General features: G+C 43.9%; 1 protein-coding gene across 4 annotated transcripts in view; it reads right to left on the reverse strand.

Annotated features, from left to right (window-relative positions):
• The window catches only part of TPD52 (tumor protein D52), a 70356-nt gene that overhangs the window by 17795 nt on the left and 30827 nt on the right, over nucleotides 1-21734 (reverse strand). For 2 of the 4 annotated variants that reach the window (XM_030553324.1, XM_030553325.1), the window contains exons 2-3: nucleotides 3733-3848; nucleotides 809-957 (exon numbers count right to left, since the gene is read on the reverse strand). In XM_030553324.1, the coding sequence (XP_030409184.1) occupies nucleotides 809-957; nucleotides 3733-3848 (265 nt within the window). Of the gene's footprint in view, nucleotides 1-808; nucleotides 958-3732; nucleotides 3849-10128; nucleotides 10385-21734 lie in introns of those variants that run through there. The other 2 variants (XM_030553326.1, XM_030553327.1) reach the window with 2 other exon arrangements.

Here is a 21734-nt window from a genome sequence, read left to right on the forward strand (position 1 = left end):
AATCACAAGACTCTGAAATTCTACAGCCAATTCTGCAGGTGGTCAGAGATAATAATGGTCCCTTTAGCCTTAACACTTAAGTCACTTTCATCAACTCAAGTTTCAGTGCAGGCTCACCTAGAAATCAATTTGCTTTTTCTACATGAAGCTAAGCAACACGCTCAATGGCCACTAGAGAAGTGATTTAAACTGCAGGCTGAAACCAAGATTGCTAAATTTCGTGCAGTTCTAGTGAAAAACTGCTTGAAGAGGTGATTAAGTAAGAGTAAAGGCTTTGTGCTGAATCTCAATGTTATGAAACCTTTCCATATAAACTTTTTACTTCATACCTACAGTTACTGCAGATCTTTCAGATATCCACCAGTTGAGTGATGTTAAAAATGACAATCTTTGGAATTTTGTTTGGATAAAATCCCAGGTTCAAGTGCCCATTGTAGTATTGTACATTTCTTTTCCTACATCAGGGAAAGATTTATAATAGTTTGCCAATTAAAGGGGGAAGGGTATCGATTTGATTTGGCGGTGCTATGTGCTGGCAAAACAGAACTGCTTTTTCGTTTATGCAGAATAGAAATCATGGCACTATAAAGACAGGGTTGTTAGAAGCCTCCTTGGGACAGGGACTTAGCTAGATTTTAACGAAGTGTAGTTTTACCTTAAACTTGATACCCTCAAGAAGGCTGCTACTGTTTTTTCAGACATTTGTAAAAGTTTGACTAGTAAATGTTACTAAGTTTAACAGCACAGGAACAGTTTTCCCTTAACCAACACAGATTCATGATACACTGAACCAGTGACAGGGACATACGCTGAAGTAGAAGTCACATCTTGCCAGCCTTTGGTAATGTTCTGCCTCAGTTCCTGCAGTGAATTGATTCCTAGTTTTCTCTTGATCTCTGCTAGATGCTTCTCCTTGGCAGCTAGCACCTGTGAGAGCGTCTGGATTTCCTCTTCTACCTACGGCAGTATACAGTTCAAGGAGGAAGATCAGTTCGCAAGTGATGTAACCAGTTAGCAATACTTCATTTAGAAAGTTATTAACTGAAAAACATTTAGCACAGAGGTCCCCAACGCGGTGCCCGTGGGCACCATGGCGCCCATCAGGGCATCTATATGCGCCTGCCTACTGGCCGCTGGACGAGCGGCCACTGAAATGCCGCTGAGAAGCAGCAATGCCAGGAAGCGTCGCAGCCGAAATACCAGCTAGTTGTCTGGCGCCCGCCACACGAAAAGGTTGGGGACCACTGATTTAGCATGATAAAGTAATTTACAATGGATGCCATGTTTTAACATTTCCTCTTGTGTTTTAGAAAGGAATTTATGCAAAAGGGTCTTTTTTTTTTTAATAAAAAAAGGACTGCAGACATTAGGAAGAGACCCGTGCAAAAAAAGGTTTTCATCTCCTCCAGTTATTTCAGTGTTTCTGGAGGACTGGATGATTTAGGAGATTAATAGGCTATAGGGCCTCATTTATCTACTCATCCAGATTAACAGTGAATAAATTGTCTACAAGACAGTTTTTAGCCAGTTTGGAGATCTAAGATTGTCTTGTTAAGGGAAAAACCATACACTTTCAAGCCTCAATCCTGACATGAAAGGACTGTCAAGACATGGTTACAGGGACCAGTGAAGCCTGCACTATACTTGTTCTGTGCATAAGATTTGTGCTCTTGTAAAAATGAAGGGTAGCTGCCCTGGAAACTAAAGGTTCTTGAGAAGAATAGACAGACAGTATTACATTTTTTAAAAGCCAAATGCCAAGGTTTGAGCCTCCAACATGAAGCACCCTATGGAGACCTTATCTTCAGACGAGAGGTGCTCAGTCTGCTTATACATGAACACCACTACCAAACAGGCCAGCAGAGGCTAGAGAAATGACTAGCTGGGGAATGCCAGCTTTATTCGTCAACTCTAGGATATGTGAAACGAGTATTTAGGCAGAGATGTTCAAACTTAAGGGTCTGAAGCTAAACTACATGGAGACTCTAGCAGTCTTTACTCCTGATGGCATTTTGCACCTAAAAATTCTGCATGCAATATTTTAGAATTCTGCAAGTTTTACTTGTCAATAAATAAATGTGGAGGCTCCAGCATAGCAGTGGGGAGCACAGGCCACTGGCTGCACAAAAAGGTGAGATCACCCTGCAGCCTCCCCAACCCCAGAACACGAACTCAGCAGTGAGGCTGCACCCGACCCTGATACCACACAAACACCCTGGGGCCCTCTTCCTGTACACCAGATTGGGGCGGGAAGGCTCAACCAGGCAGGATCTGAGGGGCAGCGTGGGGTTAGAAGATTCTGTGTGGGACAGTCTGGGTGCAGGCAGCTCAGTAGAAGGTCTAGGTGTGGAGGGTCTGGATGCACAGGCTCATGGGGTGGGGGGGGGGGTACCAGGTGCAATGTGACTCTGAAGGGGCTTCCAGGTGAAGGTGGTTGGGGCTCAGTGGAGGGATCTCAGCACGGGACTGGGTTCTGGGGGAAGGGGCTTGGTGGGATGGGGTCTGGGTGCAGCTAGTTGAGGGGGGGGGGGGATCAGTGCCATGGGTGTCTGGAGTTGGGTGTCTGGGTGCAGAGGGCTCCAGTTGTAGGGACTGAGGTTCAGTGGAGTGGGGTTCAAGTATGGCTGGCTAGGGGGATTCTGGGTGTATGGAGTGAGGCTTGGCAGGGGTGTCTGGATATGGGAGGTCCAGATGCACCTGGGGTTGTGAGGATGGGGGAGCAGCTCCCTATACAATGACACCTCCTCCCCACAGCTGAGGCGTGATGAGGGCAGGAAGCAGGGGAGGATGCTGAGCTTCCTGCAGTGGAGGGAAGTTTTGGGGGGTGGGTCACTCCTTGCAGGGGAAGAGGAAATCCCATCCTCTTCTGCCTCCAGCCCAGCCATGACTAGCAGCTCATCCCAGCTCAAGGTACGAGCCACTGGCTGGGGTGTCCCCAGCCCCACAGCGATTTACCTCTGTGAGCTGCTCTGGGTGCCTGAAATGTTGTACCTGTGTTGATAGGGAGTGGTGTATGACTGCTCTTGCAGCTTCCCCATCAGAAAGTCATTCTTCTGCAGGGAAGCAAAGAAATTGGTGGGGGAAATGAAATGAATTCTGTGTACATGCAGTGGTGCAGAACTCCCGAGAGTAAAATATTATTTGAGTGGCCTGATTTATCAGGTTTCACTGAAACTAGAGGGTGCTCAACAGCTTTAGAAGTAAAGGCTTTAGGAGCCTAGTTCATTTGGGCTCATTGATAAGGACTTTGTTTAAAAACAATGTTTACTGCTGATACGAATTAAGGACAAGATGGATTTCCTTGTTAACTATTAGCAGTAAGTGTGCACATCAATAAACACTACAAAACCCCCAAGAAACAACATTAGCAGAGTGGGTGTTTTACTAGTGGTTCTGAAGCGTGAAGGGAAATGGACAAGGTGTTCAAGCCTGGGCACCTAAAGAGAGAGAACTGTATTTATGCATCTACTGAGAATGACTAGTTATGTAATGCTGAGCACTGGTAGCTTTAGCTGACTTTAGTGAGATTTGCAAGTACCAGCTTTGAATTAAAATCAAGGTAGACTGAATGCCTAAAGTTGGGGACCTGAAGTTGACCATTTTGGTCAGTGCTTCCCAGACTTCTATTCTGACAGCCAGTTCAGAGAAGGATCTTATTCAAATTTTGAGCTTACTGGTTTCTGAAAGATTTCATTCAGAGTGAGAGCCACTTGCATGAAGATTGTTTTTTACCTTAGCAAGTTCTTTTCTTAGTTCCTCCTGTTCTTCTTCAGAAAGATTTTCTGTCATATTAACGGTAGCAGCAGCATCTTCTCCTACCTCAGATACTGTGTCTGAGCTCAGCAAACCTGGGAGAGAAAGATTAATAGGAGTACTCTATTCACTAAGAAAAGATGGTAGATGTATTGTGGTCTCCATGGAGACCACAAGATTTGCTCTTGTGGCAAACACTACAATGCCAGAGTTTGCGTACTAAGGAGTAGTGAAATCCTTAAGGCAATTGTTTTGGCACATATATAAGGGCCTCCTAGTTTGACATCAGTATTGAAGTCAGCATCCTTAGTTTGGAAGGCTGTTTCTTACATGTAGGATGGACAGAAAAAGCAGAAATCCTTGAATCTCCATTGCCAGACCTCTGCTGTAGCCAGGGGGAAAGTACTGCCTGTCATCCTTTAGCCTATCAGTCAATTTCTCAAAGAAAATACAGGTAGCACCTAGCACTAAGGTGGGATCAGAGAACAGCCATATTCTCTATCCTTTGGCCTTCTTAACTGGGGCTTGGGAAAGAAGACTTGTTAAATAGACACCAGGTCTACAGCTTTTTGAATACATCTCTGCACACAAATGAGGAATTTTATACTCAGGCCATGGCCACACTTGCAGAGGTAGAGCGCTTTGGGTTAAGCCAGCCTTTGGAGAGTGCATCAGGGAAAGCGCTCCAATCTGTCCACACTGACAGCTGCAAGCGCACTGGTGTGGCCACATTCGCAGCATTGGAGCGGTGCATTATAGGCAGCTATCCCACACAGCACCTCTTCCCATTCTGGCACTGTGGCTTGTGGCAAGGGGGTGTGGGGCATTCTGGATCCTGTCCCAATACCCCGTGATGCATTGCTTTGCATCCCACCAATCCATGTTTCTGTCCACATTTGGTGCCATCGTTCAACAGTTTCTGTGCAGAGCGTGCTTTGTCTTTCCTTCCGGTCTGCGGGAATGGAGCCCAAACGGCTGCGGAACATGTTGACGAGTCTCGCCAGTACATCTCATTTGGCAGTTGAGTTACTGTTTAAGATCTGAAGTGACAGTGAGGAGTCTGACGATAATATCGAGTCGCATAACATACAACACAAAATTGCTTGTCTCATTCATGGATATGCTCTCCACTGTGGAACACCGCTTTGGGGCTTGGGAAACGAGCACTGAGTGGTGGGATCACATTGTCCTGCAAGTCTAGGATGACAAGAAGTGGCTGCAGAACTTTTGGATGAGAAAAGCCACTTTCGTGGGACTATGTGCTGAGCTTATCCCTACCCTGTGGCACAGGGACATGAGATTTAGAGTTGCCCTGCCAGTGGAGAAGTAGGTGGCTATTGCAATCTGGAAGCTGGCAACTTCAGACAGCTACCAAATCAATCACTAACCAGTTTGGAGTGGGAAAGTCAACAGCTGGAATTGTGTTGATGCAAGTTTGCAGGGCCATTAATCGTATCCTGTTCAGAAGAGCCATGACTCTGGGTAACATGCATGACATTGTGACTGGCTTTGAACAAATGGGTTTCCCTAACTGCAGGGGGTGACAGATGGGACTCTCCTATTCTGGCACCAGCCTACCTAGCCTCTGAATACATTAACTGAAAGAGGTATTTCTCCATGCTTCTCCAGGCACTTGTGGATCACTGTGGGTGTTTCACTGATATTAACGCAGGATGACCTGGAAGGGTGCATGACGCACACATCTTTCGGAACACTGGCCTGTTCAAGAAGCTGCAAGCCAGGACCTTTTTCCCCCAGACCAGAGGATCACTGTAGAGGAAGCTGAAATGCCCATTGTGATCCTTGGAGACGCCACTTACTCTTTAATGGCATGGCTCATGAAACCCTACACAGGGAGCCTGGACAGCTGCCAGAAACGGTTCAACTACAGGCTTAGCCAGAGTCGAATGACTGTGGAGCATGCTTTTGGACATTTGAACGGTTGCTGAGGGTGGCCAGGGAAGCAAGGGAGGGTCTTCTACTACAGTGCAGCTTCCGCCCTAGCCCACACGCATCTTGCCTGTGTGCAGCAATGGTCCCCTCGCCCATCACTGCACCGTGGCATGGACACGTTAGCCTGACTGGGACAAAACCATGCTGGCTCTCCCAATAAACCTGCACAGGCATATTGCGCACAGTCTGATCTCTTCAAAAGTCTCAGCCACCAATGCTGATTACCACGATGTGATAGAACACAATGTGCTATTCCGCATCTAGGCATGCATGCAGCCCTTACCCTCCTCACCCAAAGAGCCTGTACTTAAAAAACTTCCTTCCTGAAAAGAAAGTCGCTTACCAAGAATCTCCTCTGTAGTTTGTCCTTCCCCAAGCACCGGATGCCATGACTGGCTGCCTTCCTCCTGGCTCGAGAAGAGCTCCTCGCTGCATGCATCTAGGGATTCTGAGGTATCTCCCCCAGCCTCAGAACCATCGCTCGTGCTTTCCTCCTCCCCGCCCCCCTCCCGCTGTGCTGGGCTCAGAAGTGTCCCTGGTGGTCACTGCCGTGAAGGTGGGATCATCCACAAGTATTGCATCCAGCTCTTTGTAGAATTTGCAGGTCGTGGGGGCAGCACCCAAGCGGCCATTTGCCTTGCATGCTTTGCGGTACGCATTCTTCAGCTCCGTCAATTTAACCCAACACTGCACTGCATCCCAGTCATGGCCCCTGTCCATCATGGCCCTTGATATGTGCCTGAAGGTATCTTAATTCCTACAGCTGGCGCAAAGCTGGGACTGCACAGCTTCCTCCCCACAAACACTGATGAGGTCCAGAATCCCACCGTTACTCCATACTGGGGATCGCCTGGCGCATGGCCACCTAAAAAGATGCACTGAGAGCACTCCACGCTTGTCTGAGCAAACAGGAAGGGGATTTTCAAAATTCCCAGGGAATTGAAAGGGCTGGTCTGATGCTTGGTCACCTGAGGACAGAGCAGCAGAGTTCAGAAATGATGACCAGAGTGGCTAGAACAGGCATTGTGGGACACTTCCGGAGGCCACCGTGCATTAGGTGTCCACACTGGCGCTGCGGCGCTCCAGCAAGAGTGCAACAAACGTTATTCCTTTCAGGGAGGTGGAGTACCAGGAGCTCTCCAGCCGTGGAGTCACAGCACTCTACATGCCTTGCCAGCGTGGACAGGGAGAGAGGGAGAGCGCTCTTGAAGGCTTTATTGCGCTATAACGCACAAGTGTAGCCAAGGCCGTAGCCAACATAGCATAGAGAAGGAAGGGTCAAGATCTCTGCTTCTCTGCTGGTGACTGGATGAGAACCATCTCTTTCTCTAGCCTCTTCTCTTCCCACCCTCTGGTGGCTGCTTGTGTTACTGCACCTGACCGGACATAGGTTCTCCGCAGCAGCTGATACTGCCCTCCCACCCAGAGGGTCTGTGATTAATACACATTAAAAAAATTAATACACTAATTGTGCTGTGTGTTAATGATGATTGACAGCCCTAATTACAAGATGACTGGAACAGTCATCTGAATTATTTATCCATAAACAGTTTATGTGAATTCAGTGCTAATGCAACATGCCAGATTGTCAGCAACATCTATATATTTGAGGAATAGGTTCAATATAAACAGTACAATCCTCTTCACATCACAGCATGCCTCAATTTTGAGCCCAAGACCACCCAGGTCAAGACTGTAGATAGGCTTCCATATACATTTAGTCTTCAACTTCTGCACCACTCACCAGAAAAGGTGGATTTTGTGGTGCCACATTTTCAGAAGACTGTAAATCACTGCTATTCAGAATCCTCTTCCCCAACAGCTAGCGCAAATTAAGTTACTCCTGAAGCCAAGGTTTTAACCAGCCTTCATAGTAGATCTGAACTCCCCCCCCCCCAAAAAAAAAAAAAAAGCTTAAAACACCTCATCCTCCCAGTCGCACATGGAAAGCTCGCCCTTGGTTGTGTGTAGCAATGTGTCAATATTGTCTAGCAAGTGACTGACCAACTCAGTTTCATCTCAAAACATAAGTAACAGTTGTCACCACTTAAGACCTTTAAAGGTAGTAAGAAGTCAGAGCTATCTAATCCCCTTATTTTGCAGAAGAAAATCTCTTTCCCTGTTTTAAGAGTTCTCCAATGTACATTTGGGATACTGTCAGTTCTTTAGTCGCTAGAGTCTGGATTGAACAGATTAAGAGGCTAGATTATTTAGCAAGCATTGTAGAATGAAAACAGACGATAAAACAGTAAGGTGGCATTTTTTTCAGAATTTTAACTAGTTTGATAGCTACAAGTTGTGTGGGGTATTTTAGTTATCTTTATACAAAGAAGGGATGGCCAAAATTAATACAGTGAAACCCCACTATAACGTGACGTTTTGGGTCCAAAAACTTCCATCGCACTAAATGTGGGGTCGCGGTATAGCAGGGTTTCAAACCAAACCAATCAGTTTGTCAGTGGTCCCAAAAGCGGTGCATTGATGTGCACCGCCTAGTGGGGGAGAGGAGCCACGGCCCTCCGCCTGCCGGGGACAGAGAACTCTGAGGCTGCGGGCGCCGGTGCTCTGTCCCCGGCAGGCGCGGGGCCGGGGCTCCTTTTGAAACCAGAAAGAAGCCACGGCCCCGCGCCTGCCAGGGACAGAGAGCACTGGCACCCGCAGCCCCAGAGTTCTGTCCCCGGCAGGTCCAGGGCTGCAGTTTCTCTCCCTTGCAGTGGTGTTGGGGACCACTGGTACTGTACAGTACTGTGAAAACATTATCTAAAAGACGAGCCAACCTATGAAGTATCATGATAGTTTAAATAATCATAATAGTTTAAAGCCCAGGAATAGAATGGGGGAAAATATTCCCATGTACACTAATGATTTTTCTTAATCTATCTGGCCTGCTAGTGATCTTAAGTTTACTCACATAACTGCTTACAGGCTAATTGGAAGGGATTTTTGCTTTGTGATTGACAGAGGAGAGGCATGAAGTACCTAATTTACAGGTCTGTCATGTCAGTTTCTCCGATTTTGCTAGAGAACACGGTCATGTTGAGGATGCGTACCTTGAGTTCCCACATTGATTTAAGGTGAAGATGTTAGACAGAGTGGTCACTGTTCCACAGGAGTCAGTTTTCATTTTAACTTCAATCTGGGAAGAACTTCTCTAGCTCAACTTTCACTTTTAAGTTATTTCACTAAATTCTCTAGTAAGACTGATGAGAAAATACCTGTCTTTTCTCCATACTAATACCTTAGGCCTCCTATCTACAGAGGACCAAGTGCGCAGTCTTTTCTATCATGCTTCTGACAAGGGGTTATTCACCACGAAAGCTTATGCTCCAATACATCTGTCAGTCTATAAGGTGCCACAGTACTGTCACTTTATCTATCCCTATAGTTTAGCTTTAAAAAACATGCTTAACAGTTCTCTCTTCCCCCCTCCACCCCCTCCCATGAGGACAGAGAAGGAGAGGTACCATATTCTTTTGCATTTATTATTACTATTTATCAGTTTACAAGCAACTTCCTGTTCATACTGCATTCAGATCTGACCAGAACGAGAGCAATGTGTTCACTAGAATAAGGAGCGGTGGATGGGGCAGGAATAGAAGCAAGCAAATGAGCATAGGAGGGTGCCAGAGGTTCCCAGTTCTCCAGTTGGAGAGTCTTTTCACAAGTGTTCAAGACAAATTCAAAGTGCCAGTTCATATGCAATTATAAATGTTTAATTTTAGACCCAGGGCACCAAGAAGGCTTCTTTGGTACATGGGGCACTAAAAGCAATATTCATCCCAATCAGACCTCTGCTGTTTGTTTGCACAAGAAAGTTAGTTTGCAGCAATGGGGGTGGGGGAGGAAAAGCAATGTGGGAATTGTAGTTTAAAAGACTTTATAGGTCTTTGTTAGATTGAGAAATACTTTGACACAGAACCAATAAGAGTTAATGTCCAATTTCCACCTATTTGGGGTACTGGCTATTTTAAGCTGAAGAAGATTTTTTTGATGCAAGATTCACATGCAAGGAAACAATTGCTAAGCTATGTTAAGTATCCCCATCCTGCAAAAATCTGCTTTCTTAGTCAGCTTTCAGAACACTCCTTTTTGCTCAGTCTACTTCAGACCCCAGACAGCTTGTTTACAGCATGAAATCAATTTTAGTCAGTCATTCTATTATGGAATGATTTGCAGTACATATGCTTCAGACAGTAAGCCTCCCAAGTTGGGAGCAGTGGACCAAATTGTCCTCATTTATACCTGCAACCCTTTCTGTCAATGATGTTGCCAGAATAGGAATTCAGCCCCCACAACACCAGCCTCTAGATTTCCCAGAATTTGCTTGCTCTCGCTGCAGACGTACTAATTTCTACATAGATTAAAGTAAACTAGTACACTCACGGCTCTCCCTCACAAAAAATATTAAGGAAAAAAAGTTACCAGAATTCTTCTGTACAGGTGATCCAGGTGGTGAAATGTTTACACTAGGTGACAGGTAGAGATAGTTTTTGTTAACTCCACTATTGAAATCAAAAGGAGATTTATAATCTTCATTTAGATCTGTATCCCTCCAATCCATCCCAGAAATTTCAGAATGCATGTTCACTCCTTAATATAGATCAACATCCACTGAAGCCTTCATCCTGATTGTCAGCGTTGTGCAGCCACATTCACTTAGTAATCCCAACCATAGGATTTAGATGTAATTTCCCACCCTGCTCTTTATTTCCTTTGGATGACTTTAGACATTCATATGACTCAAGTGCAGTACACATTTATTAAGTTACTTCTGAGCCATGTCATAGTTGTGGCATAGCACAAGGTTAAGTTTCTGTAAATCTATAACCTGGGCTAGGTTTTACAGACCATTCCCTTGGTAAACAAACACTTGCAGCACACTATGCATAGGCTTCTGGGACATCTTAGTCTTCTGCAGAACTGCAGCTAGAATTTTCAATCATTTAAATTAAAAAAAAAAAAAAAAAAGTCAGCTGACTGCAGCTGTACCAGGATATCCTTAATCTTCTAGGACACAAAAGGATTACTAGCCATAATCTATTCTAAAAGTCCTACACAGATGGCATATAATCACAGAAACAAGAAATTGTGCATGGCTCCCTGTTGTCTTTGCAACAACTGGTTTTTTTATTTTTGCTAATACAAATTACAAAGTCAGAATCTGTGTTTTTGTTTATCTAGCAAGATTACAATGCAGCACTCATCTCAGCAGTCTAATATACTCAAAGTAGTGATTGTCACTTGAGAAGAGAGTTACCAATCTATTCAAGATACTTTCAGATGAGACCTATTTCTGGGGTCAGCAATGGACAAACTGATTAACAGACAGTACAAAAAGTTTATAAGTTTCACAAGCTAAAGAGGAAAAAGTAGTTCATCTACCTTTGTAACCTGTGCATCTGGTGCTTTGGCTAAAGCCTATTTAGTGCTAGTCAGTATATTCCAAAAAAAGTTAGGTGAAGTTTTCTGGATTAATTTCCTATTGGGGCAATGCAACTTTAGTGAAATATATTGCTATACTACCCTCAGTTACGTCACTACATGCTTTCAAGAGGAGGCAGGTTGTTGGAAACAGCTATACAATTTTATGCAGGAGAGAGAGAGATAGGAATTTTAAACATGTATGCTTAGAGGCAAAATTTGCATGAATACAGATGTTCAATGGAACTTAGAAAATTAGAGCAAGTTAATATTGTGTATCGTTCTGGGCTAGGAATTTTATTTAACTCCATTGTGAGTGGGGCAGGGGGGGAAGGGAGAGAAGAGAAGGAAGGTTACCACAGTTTGGGGGGGAAGGGGGGTGAGAAGCGGGAATTATATGAATGCAATGAACAGCTCCAGAGAAGTGCCATTCCTGGAGTGATTGGATATACACATACACACACAGATACTAGAGGCCCAAGATAAACCAAAGAAAGGGCTTTTGGAATAAGAGGTTGAATTTACACAGACGGAGTCTTCTTTCAGATCCAGCAAATGGATGTTACCTTTGGTCCACAGCCCTCTCTCCAAAAATCCTTGCTGAAGGGTTGGTAGTACTTTAACCTGCCCTTCTATGGGCCCTGTAATTTTTCTGGTACATTTGACCTGTTTCTGTTCTATTTATTCCTGAAAATAATATTTTTGATGCAATGTAGTCAGAGAAAGCTAGGTGGTTACTGGTAGCTAATTTCTCTATCTCCGGAGAAAGACAAGTGCAGGTGCTGGCCTTTTGGCAGATGGCCTGCTCTAGTGATTAGTGAACTACAGGGGACTACAGCCAAAAACTTCCAGTCTGAAGCGAGAAGAGATGTGGTTCCTTGTCTAGAGAGAGAAGGCATGGGGCCTGAGACTGATGGGGCATTCCTAGAACAGACCATGGAGGAGATCAAAAGGAGCAGTTCCCTAGAAACTGAAGTATTTTGCCAAGTCATCCCATTTTCCCTTCTCCCTGCTCCTTCAAGAAAAAGATCCTTGCAACTTACCTCACTCAAGTTTGGGTACTGAATCTTGATCAGTGGCCTTTGTAGAAAGGCACCATAACATAATGAGTCCAGGCTTGTTAGCTCAGTCACCTCTGCTGATGGCATCAAATGTTTTTAAGGTGGTCTGCAAACTGGAAACCAGTGCAGATTGAGCATGGAAGTAATAAGATCTCTGCAGGAAATTCTGCTGAAGTGAGTGCTGCATAAATTTCTGTATCTTCCAGTCTGCACCCCCATGTAGAGGGCATTGTGACCTAATCTCTGCATTGGAAAAATGGCTGAGGATCCTGCCACAGAAGTTATCTTTCAGCCAAGTAGAAAGTTTTGGCTGTAGCATCTACCCAGGTATCCAGGAACAGCAAAGGATTATCATAGCTAGATTTAGTAAGTGGCAAATGCCCTTTTAAGCATGAGTGTCATTAAATAACTTTCATTTTCTTTCCTACCATCCAGCCCCTGGAAGTTACAAACATTGACTGACTTATCTTGGTTGAGCCTCAGTCAGATACTAAATTGCACAAACTGAGTTAAGTGAGATCGGGACTGTTAGGGTCTCAAGTTTCAGAACAGCTGTCCCAACAGTTTGGTCTTTAAGATGGACAGGAACAGAGCTTGTTCACAAGCTATGATGCATTCAGATAACATTGTTTGTTTCCATCTACAATGCAAGACCAGACCACAACTGGTCTGTGCTGCTGGGGTCTACTGTAAATTTTAAATGTTCTGACAATGCACATCTGTTGAGATAGAAAAGGTGGAAGAGAGACTGAAGGATGGCTGTGAAACATTAAGATAGACTAAATCAAGGGAAATGTAATAAGCAAACGCTAAGTGCCAAAGAAGTACATTGAGATGCATCAAGAGATGAAGGCTCCAATACCATGACAAATCTTCAGTAAAACACTGTCAGAACAGGCACATCTGAGAAGAGGATGACTGGTTTCCTTACAGCCAACAACAAACTGCTTGACACATGCAAGAGCACCAAAACCCAAGATTTTCTCAATGTGATCACAGCTTACCAGCCTCCATTATATAGCTATGAGGAAGACTCCCATGTGAAGCAAGAGACCCTGCTATGAAATTACCTGCCAAAGACAGTCTTGCCATTTAAAGGCATACTGCAAGATTGTTTAGCCTGACCTCTGGCTGAAGCTAGTTTCCCCACTCTGACCACATCAGCAGTGCTTATTTTGAGCCCCAGCACCTCTAGGCTTGGCAGTTCATAGCCCTGGCACCTATGATTGCCAAGTCAGTTATGAAAGTAAAAAATGGCTTGAGCTCCAGCACCTTTCATTACAAATTAAGTACTACACATCACCTCCCATTAGCTGTACCTTGCCATCTTACCTTAGCACTATCTGCAGGAGTTGGTGGTCACAGCCGATTCAGATTCTAGCTACTTTAAGCCAGTCCATAATAGCTGTTACACATATTTGAGAATGCTTATGGTCTCGAGAGCAAGTAAAAAACAGCACAAACTAAAATCCCATTCTTGTAGTGGCAATATCAGTACAGCTACATGCACTAGCAGGAAGTTTGAACTACCTCATCTTCCTGTATCCCGCAAAGACAAGAATCAAGTTTTGCCAGCTTAGAGCTCAACCCTTTTCAGATACACCCTGCGACCTTTTCTGTTTCAGAAGTGTTGCTTGTTTAAGCACTGCACTCACATGTTTTAGGACTATTATTTAATTGCTTCTTTACGGGCTGACAAAACCAGGAGCAAGCAGAAGCAATGAAAGGCAGGAGATGGGCACAGGTTTGAGAGATAAGGGCAGTAGTTTTCTAGACATAGCTGCCCCAGAGACTCCCACTGATAGGCATGGGCTTGTTATAAACCAGCATTTCCACTTCTAGGAGGTGAACTGTTGTAGAAAGCATTTCTACCCTAAAAATGTGAGGGGAGTAGGAGTTCAATAGACTAAGTGCTCAGCCCTGGGTTTTACACCATTAGATGCTATTTGTGCAAAGGCTGTCAAGGTGGTCAATTACTCATGGCTAATACACTTTAACCAATTACAACCAAGTTTGCCTGAATGTGATGTAAAATGGCTCAGTCAGGCATTAACATCAAAATTCTTACATGGTACAAGTAATTGGATTGTGATGTTTGTGCCAAGACTTTTGTCTCATAGATCAAAGACAGTCAGCTAATGCAGCTTCAAGGTTCTGGATCAGTTTGAGAGAGAACATTGCTAGAAAAACAGCGTTTTCAGAATGGGAAAAAGCAGTGCAACAGGGCAAGACACATGTAGTGCGTCCAGATTTGGTTTTTAAAATGGCCCTGTTGCACTGCTGTTCCCCACCCTTCCCATTCCAACACAGGATTCTAGTGGAGAAAGCCAGCAATTCAACTTTTGAAATCACTGTTAGAATCACAATGGATAACTGGAGTCTGTTCATTTAAGACCAAAGGAAGATATTACCAGAAGCCACTTTCCATTGCGGTCCAAGTTTTTTTTTTTCCTCAGGCTTCCTGTAGTTTAAAAGAGGCTGAATACACATTACCACAAATCCCAAAGGGACATGGGTTCTTTGCAAAAAGAGCGCCATCCAGGTCGCTGGCTGGCTAGGTGTTTAAGGTGGTCTGGTTGTATATTCCAATGATGGGCATGACTGCAATCTTGTGCACCAGATGCACTGGTGACATGACATGACATGATTGCGGGCTGCATAGCAGCATTCCTTGGCACACATGCTTTGGAATTTGTTGGTCTTTCATATCAGGAAAGCCACTGAAATCAAACCAGCGCTGATCAAAGCCAAGCCAACAATTTCCTCAGATATCCTAACTTATCTTACCCTGCAACTTTATATGGAAAAGCTGACAAAAAACACGAGTCAAAAATGTCAATTTGGTGTTCTTCAGCTTGTGTCTGTGCTCATGTTTTGCTTCTGTGCTACAGTTTAACCATGGTTCTACAGATCTTCAGCTTTATAGGAAGCTTGATGTCATGACATCCCAAGAGATCATTTAAGGGCCTCACCCAGCAGCAGATACTGCTATACAAATGTCCGCATTCTTCAAGCATCCTCCACTAACACTACCCAAATGTACATGACAGTTGCCATCTGGACAGCTTAATGATAGAGACCAGGGACTTCATTTTAGCCTATTTAATAATCAGATCAGTGCTCATGGCTTCTTGCCCAACCAAGTCAGCCATCAGCTACAGTGATTTCAAACTAAGCCCAACAAGAGGTCAGCAGCCTATTTGAGATCTTACAGCAGAACAGTGCTGAGCTTAAAACCAGCAGCTGCCTTCTAGACCTGTTAGCCAATCAACACTGATACTGAACAATTAGGGTGACAGAACTGCCTTCCCACATTCCTGTAGCAATACACACCATGATTTCCTGTCTGCCATTGATTTGAATGCAGCTTTGTATGCAGCTTTGTTCCAATATAGCTCTTCTAGCAAATGACCATCTTCCTTGTGATGAGCCATCTCATCAGCTTCCATAAACTTGCTCGATGTATTGAATCAAAGGCCACATGTAAGTGCAGCACTCTACTTACTAAAAATTCAGACAGCCTCAAAAGGCAGTCTCAAGGTAGAGATCTCACTGACAGTGGAATGACTAGGTCTAATGTTGCACCAAGTATCCTGGCCTTTGCCACGAAGTGCATTGTTCATTTGAGAGACATTAACAGAAGTGAAAAACTTCCCCTGGTTCTACAGTTGCTACCTTCAGCAACTGAATAGCCCCTTCTTCTGGTCAGAGGGGGATGGTATTTATACTCCAGATAGTCTGGAAAAAGCCTATGCAGCCACAGTACAACAATTCTCATGCGACTTTAGCAACTTGGGGTAGTGACCCCTGGTGCCTTCCCTGACTTCAGTTTATGGGCTATTTGCAATGACGGCAAGATGCCCACAGCTGATACAGACTTGAATACTGATAAGTAGTTCAACCACCTGCCACCCTTGCAATGCCTATCAGGCATTGGGTTAAGCTACAACAGCCTCCTCTTGCTGGAGCAACCTGTCAGGGCAGCATGAGAACAAGGTATAGTCCTCAGCTTTTTCACTGCTTCATGTCCAGTGCAACTCAGATAAAAGGCAGATATCAAGCATTCAGGTTTTTCCAATTGCTTGGTGAAGACAGCTTTCACCATTTTGAACGTGTTTCCAGTACCAATTTTATGTTTGGCAACAACACACAAGATATATCTGAATGGCTCTTTTGCAAAATTTCATTGGTCAATTTTACTTCAGTGGCAGAGAAACTCAACCATTTCAGCTACAAGGGCAACAAAACTAGTTTAGTTGTATGTGGTCAGCTTCAACACCCACAAAACATGAATAATCTTTGTACTAAGTAGCCTTGTGAGGTAGCATCTTGGGGGGGTGGAGGGGGAGAACCTCAGTTTGCGGGTCAATATTGTCTTAATACAACTTTGGAACACATTTTATGTGGAGTTAACATACAGGGAAATCTTATAACACCACATTCCAAACCACAGTAGAAGTTAAAAACTGGTCTATCAAAGGAATGTGTGCTGTGCTTAATTTGCATTTAAGCAGTAAAAACAGTCACCAAGCAGGAAGAGTAGACAAAAACTCAAACAGGTGAGGAAAAGCAGCGGGGAACATCCTTCTCCATAGACTTTGTCTCCAGAATCTCAGCTAGAAACATTTTCCAAAAGGAGGACTGACACTATAAAAATGGAGGAATAAACATCCCAAGGCGCCTCTCCTCTCGTCTGTCCATCGGTTCACTGCAGCAGAAGGGACAGAAGAAGCAGCCACTGAACTGGAAAAGGGGTTCTGGTCTAAGAAGTTTGGTCAGTAAGACTGCTCAGAGCATGTGGTAAGAAAAACTTAAGTTGAAAACAAGGTTGTTACATCAGGCACCGGTTGCGTTGTACCTTTATTTTTAAAGTAACCGTTTCTGACTTTTACGCCTCATTACTTGTACTCAATCTATGTAGTTAATAAACTTGTTTTATCGAATCCAGTGTGTTTAAATGGAAGTGTCTGAAGCTTCATTGGGGTAACAAGATGTGTACACATTATTTCTATCAAAGAAATATGGACTTTATATGAATTTGTGCTGTCTAGAAGAGGGCTGGGCACTACAAAACATACATTTCTGGGGGAAGTCACCATGCAATATAACCAAGGCTGGCAAGAGTCAAGGTATGGCTGGATAGCTGCAGCACAGACACAGCTGGGAGTGGCTTATATGCTGGAGGCTGTGAGCAGTTCAGACCAGAGAGACTACAGCAGCAAAATATTGTAAAGGGAACTCCAGGTTACAGAGCACGTGTGACACAGCTACAATTTAATCTAGATTATACCCACGTCGGTCACAAAACCACAGGTAAGTTTTATGCAATTGATGCCTCAACAAGTGCCCCATCTCGTCCTGCCATATCTAATCATTTCAGCTGCTCTTCCCCAGACTGGTTATCTCAAAATATAACCAAAGTTGAACACTATGCTCCAGATGAGGCTGTGTCCCTGTTCTCTTTAGTACACGAGCATTGTTTGCCTAATCCTTAAAGCTACATACTAATCTTGCCTCAAGCCTTTCCTCAGAGGACAATAGATTATGTACACTGCTCTCTTCAGCTAAACTTACTTCCTTCAATGCAACATGCCAAAAACTTCCTTCATTGGTTCTCACAACTCTTTGCTGATCACTGAGGACCCTGAATCCAACGCATAGGACCTAATACCTTGTTGGCTTTCATCAAGAATATTTAATGCTGTTCCAAGTTGGATCTTAAGTAGCTAAGTGCTACAACGGGCACTATCTGAAGTGCTGGTACTAGTTTTGTAGTTGATACACCAAAGTTAGTCATTTGATGTGATGCAAGAAATGGTACTGGAATCTCTTAGATGTGCCAGTAACCATAACTTGAAGCCTGAACAGGTAAGGTATTGCTAAAGTCCTGATCTTTGCTAATTCAAGTTAGCTCATACAGTGGGAATGTCAACAAGTTTTGTTTACTTGTTTAAAAGGCCTAGGTTTTTATAGCTACAAAGCTTGAGTACAGGGAATATTAAAGGGAACTGATGCTCAAACTTCTGCTAGTAGTATGGTAATGCATAATTTATCACAAGTAATTATAGAGGGCAAAAGCCAGCTAAAATATGAACCACATAACAAGCCTGTTACTAAGCAAGCAAAGACAGTTGAGCTGGTCATAGTTTTCTGGATTTCAAAGCCCTGGTCTACATTAGAGTTAGGTTGACATAAGGCATCTTACCTCAACCTAATTGCTCGTAAGCAACCCAATTGCTCCTGCCAATGGTAAGTCCCCTATTACAGCAGCGTAAGCCCTACAACTTTTTGTGGAGGTGGAGTTATTTTGGTATAGCTAGGGTGGTGCTGTGTCTGTGTAGACACTGCAGGTTACTTACATTGGGAAGCAGGGAGCTGCAGAGCCGAGAGCCCAGATTCTCAGCAACCCCAACACTACCTCCTTACGTTGGTGGAAGCGCTCATGGTGAGGATGCACACCATTGACAGAAGGGTAACGTGGACCTAGCATAGGTAGACTTAAGTTTGTAGTTGAGACATGCCCAAAATCTGAAGCTAATGAAAGTTAAGCTTGCCAGAGAACAAAAATTCAGGTTTTTCACAACAAGCTCTACTAAGCAACATTAGTGTCCTTGAACAGCTTCTTCACCCCAGTTAGATATTGCCATGGTTGGGTTTAGTTAGCCTACTGTGGTTAATCACAGAAGGGGGTCTATACAGGAATACAACATTAGTGATGTTACTTCATGACCAATGACCTTTGAGTAGTGCTCAAGTTACTTTAAGAACTTGAACAAAGTACACAATAAATATGTTGATAAAAAGAGCCAATTTTTTGAAGTATGCCAATTGTGCTCCAATGTGAGATGTAACTAGTAACTTGGTTTAGCAGTCATGACATTCAGTTAAGACACTAATGTTTTTAGAGTTTGAGCAGGCTGTCCCCTTATGCCTTTTTATAAAGTTCTTTAAATGGTGACAGTCTAACTGGTCTGAAATCCCAAAAGGAAAAGGACTCTGCACTACTTGTACCTTGGAACAAACAAGAACTTGCTCATACAAGTTGCAGAGTTGTGCTCCAATTTGAGGTTTTAGACTAACAGTTTCCTCTAAGGGACTGAACACCTCCATCGTCTCTGTGCACATTCTGTCCATTGCACTTGTGCAGTTACATCAGTAGCCTGCCTGACAGCTAAGCAACAGTTTGACCTGTGTAGCTTATCTTAATTTCAAGCAGGGTTGAGTTTGGCACTAAGGGGATTGCATCCATGCAGCTATGCGAGGGACTGGGAATAGGGAGAAGCTTGTTTACTAGAAGGTATTAATCTGTACTTGTTTGTCCAAAGGTGCTCAAGCAGAGTAGGTTCCAAATACCCTATCTTCACAATTTTTTTCTATTGTGGACAAGGCCTAGTTTGGTGCATTTGATATGAGAATTTTGCAGCTTCACCACAAACAGCATAAAGCCAGTTGTAACTTAAAAATGGTTCAGGGGCACCTGAACTCTTCTCCACCCAGACCTAAAGAAATCCATTTTTGGTCCTAGGTACTAGTCATTCACAGTAAACTCCACTGTTGTAGACAGAAGAATTAGACTGTCACATTTGTTTATTCCGTCAGAGCCAACATCTAACCTGCTAGAGGCTCCTTTACCACTACTGACAGCAGCATCCAGTGCCTTCTACCAGCTCCCCTTACATAAGGAAGAGGTGCAGGAAACGTGTTCCTCAGCAAATGACGAATTGTTGACCAAAAAAAAAGCACTAGAGTAGTGTTTCTCAACCTTTGAGACCTTGCTCCTTTCCTAAATTGTTTCAGGAAGATCTCAGGAACCAGCAATGGTCCACAGACCGGTCGTTGAGATACGTTGCACTAGAGAAATAAGGAACAGATCATGGATTTTCAGAACAGCTGACTGCCTATCCCATATTTAGGGTTACCAGATATCCTGATTTTATAGGGACAGTCCTGATATTTGAGGCTTTATCTTATAAGGGGGCCTGTTACTTCCCTCACCCATTTTTCACACTTGCTATCTGGTCACCCAACTCATATCTGAATTAAATATTCAGACTGCAGTTAATACTATTTGTTCAGTGCAAGTGTGAAGGTTAAATGTGACAAAGTTAAAAGCTTTAACAAGTAGCCTAGGTATGGAAATAAGTAGTTGAGCTCCCCCTAATGGTGTTCTGTAGAAATAGAAAGTTATAGAATATCATGCACTGGGGGAAAAAAAAAAAATGGGAAAGCAAGTTAGACTAGCCTGGTTTACATCTCACTACATTTGCTCCTTGAGAAAACCTGAAATTACAGTCAGTGTTACAGTGGCAAGATAAACTAATTAGCCATTTGGATTACAAGGAGAACAGAGACTTTTACTAAAAATTTGAGTACCCTCAAACATCCCCAATCCCTATTCGTTACGCCTGATCTGCCAATAGTACAATTGTCCAAGGATCAGTTTGATCTTAAGTTTAGCATATTCAGACACTACTGATATCAACTCTGCTGTAAAAAAGTCTTGTTTCAGGCTTGTTATACAGGGAGATCCATGTCATGCAGGGATTCTATAGGGGAGCATCAGTTTAGTTTTCCCCTTTAAAATTCTGTATGAATGCCATTAAGCAGTAAGCCCACTCCCATTAACTATATCAGATATTTGTTTTGAGAACTGTGGGATTCTACATGTACTCCTCCCCTCTGTTTTCAGGGTACAACCCTAGTTCCACCCTGAGTGGCTCTTCATCCTAGGAGGAGGGTATAATAGGCCAGGGGAGGCTAAGCCTCCCCTATGGTACAGCTGCAAACCCACTACCTTTCAGAGCAAAGCATTGACACCTGGGCTGTTGGCCCCATCTGTGACTCCGCCCCTTCCCTCAACCCCCCCCCCCCCCAATCACCCACCACTGGCCAGTCAGTCTTCTCCTCCACCCTTTCCCCAGCGGGGCTCCCACTACCCTCCCCCACATCCCTCGTCCTGGTAAGCAGCAGGCAGCAATTGTCATACCTGTTGGCAGCAAATGCTCCCCCCAAATTTTTGTACTTGTTCAAGTTGGGAGGGGGGGGAAGCTGTCAGCTCGGGGGAGGAGTTACAAGGTTCTCATCCTAAGGACACAAATCACTTAAAATTCAGCTAGCTTTAAAAGATTCCAAAAGGTTCAGGTGACTTTCTAAAAGAACATTTAGATTTTGTAGCCAAACAGTTAAATGTACATAGAGTCTGTACTTCATGTTCACAAAGAGCACATCTGTAGAAGACTTCGAGTACAGGTAAACTGAATATAGAATCATAGATTATTAGGGTTGGAAGGGACCTCAGAAGATCATCTAGTCCAACCCCCTGCTCAAATCAGGACCAATCCCCAAATTGCCATCTCAAGGGCTGAACTCACAACCCTGGGTTTAGCAGACCAATGCTCAAACCACTGAGTTAATATGGAACAGAGTACAGCAAGCTTAGCCATTGTGATGTTCTGGCAGGACCCAATTGAGACTGGCAATTCAGGACAAATTGCTTAAAAGCAGGGCAGTTACAGCCCCCAAGGCTAGAGTTTCTATGCACACCAA

This window comes from Gopherus evgoodei, chromosome 2 (genome assembly GCF_007399415.2).
Source record: "Gopherus evgoodei ecotype Sinaloan lineage chromosome 2, rGopEvg1_v1.p, whole genome shotgun sequence".
NCBI classification, from domain to species: domain Eukaryota; kingdom Metazoa; phylum Chordata; order Testudines; family Testudinidae; genus Gopherus; species Gopherus evgoodei.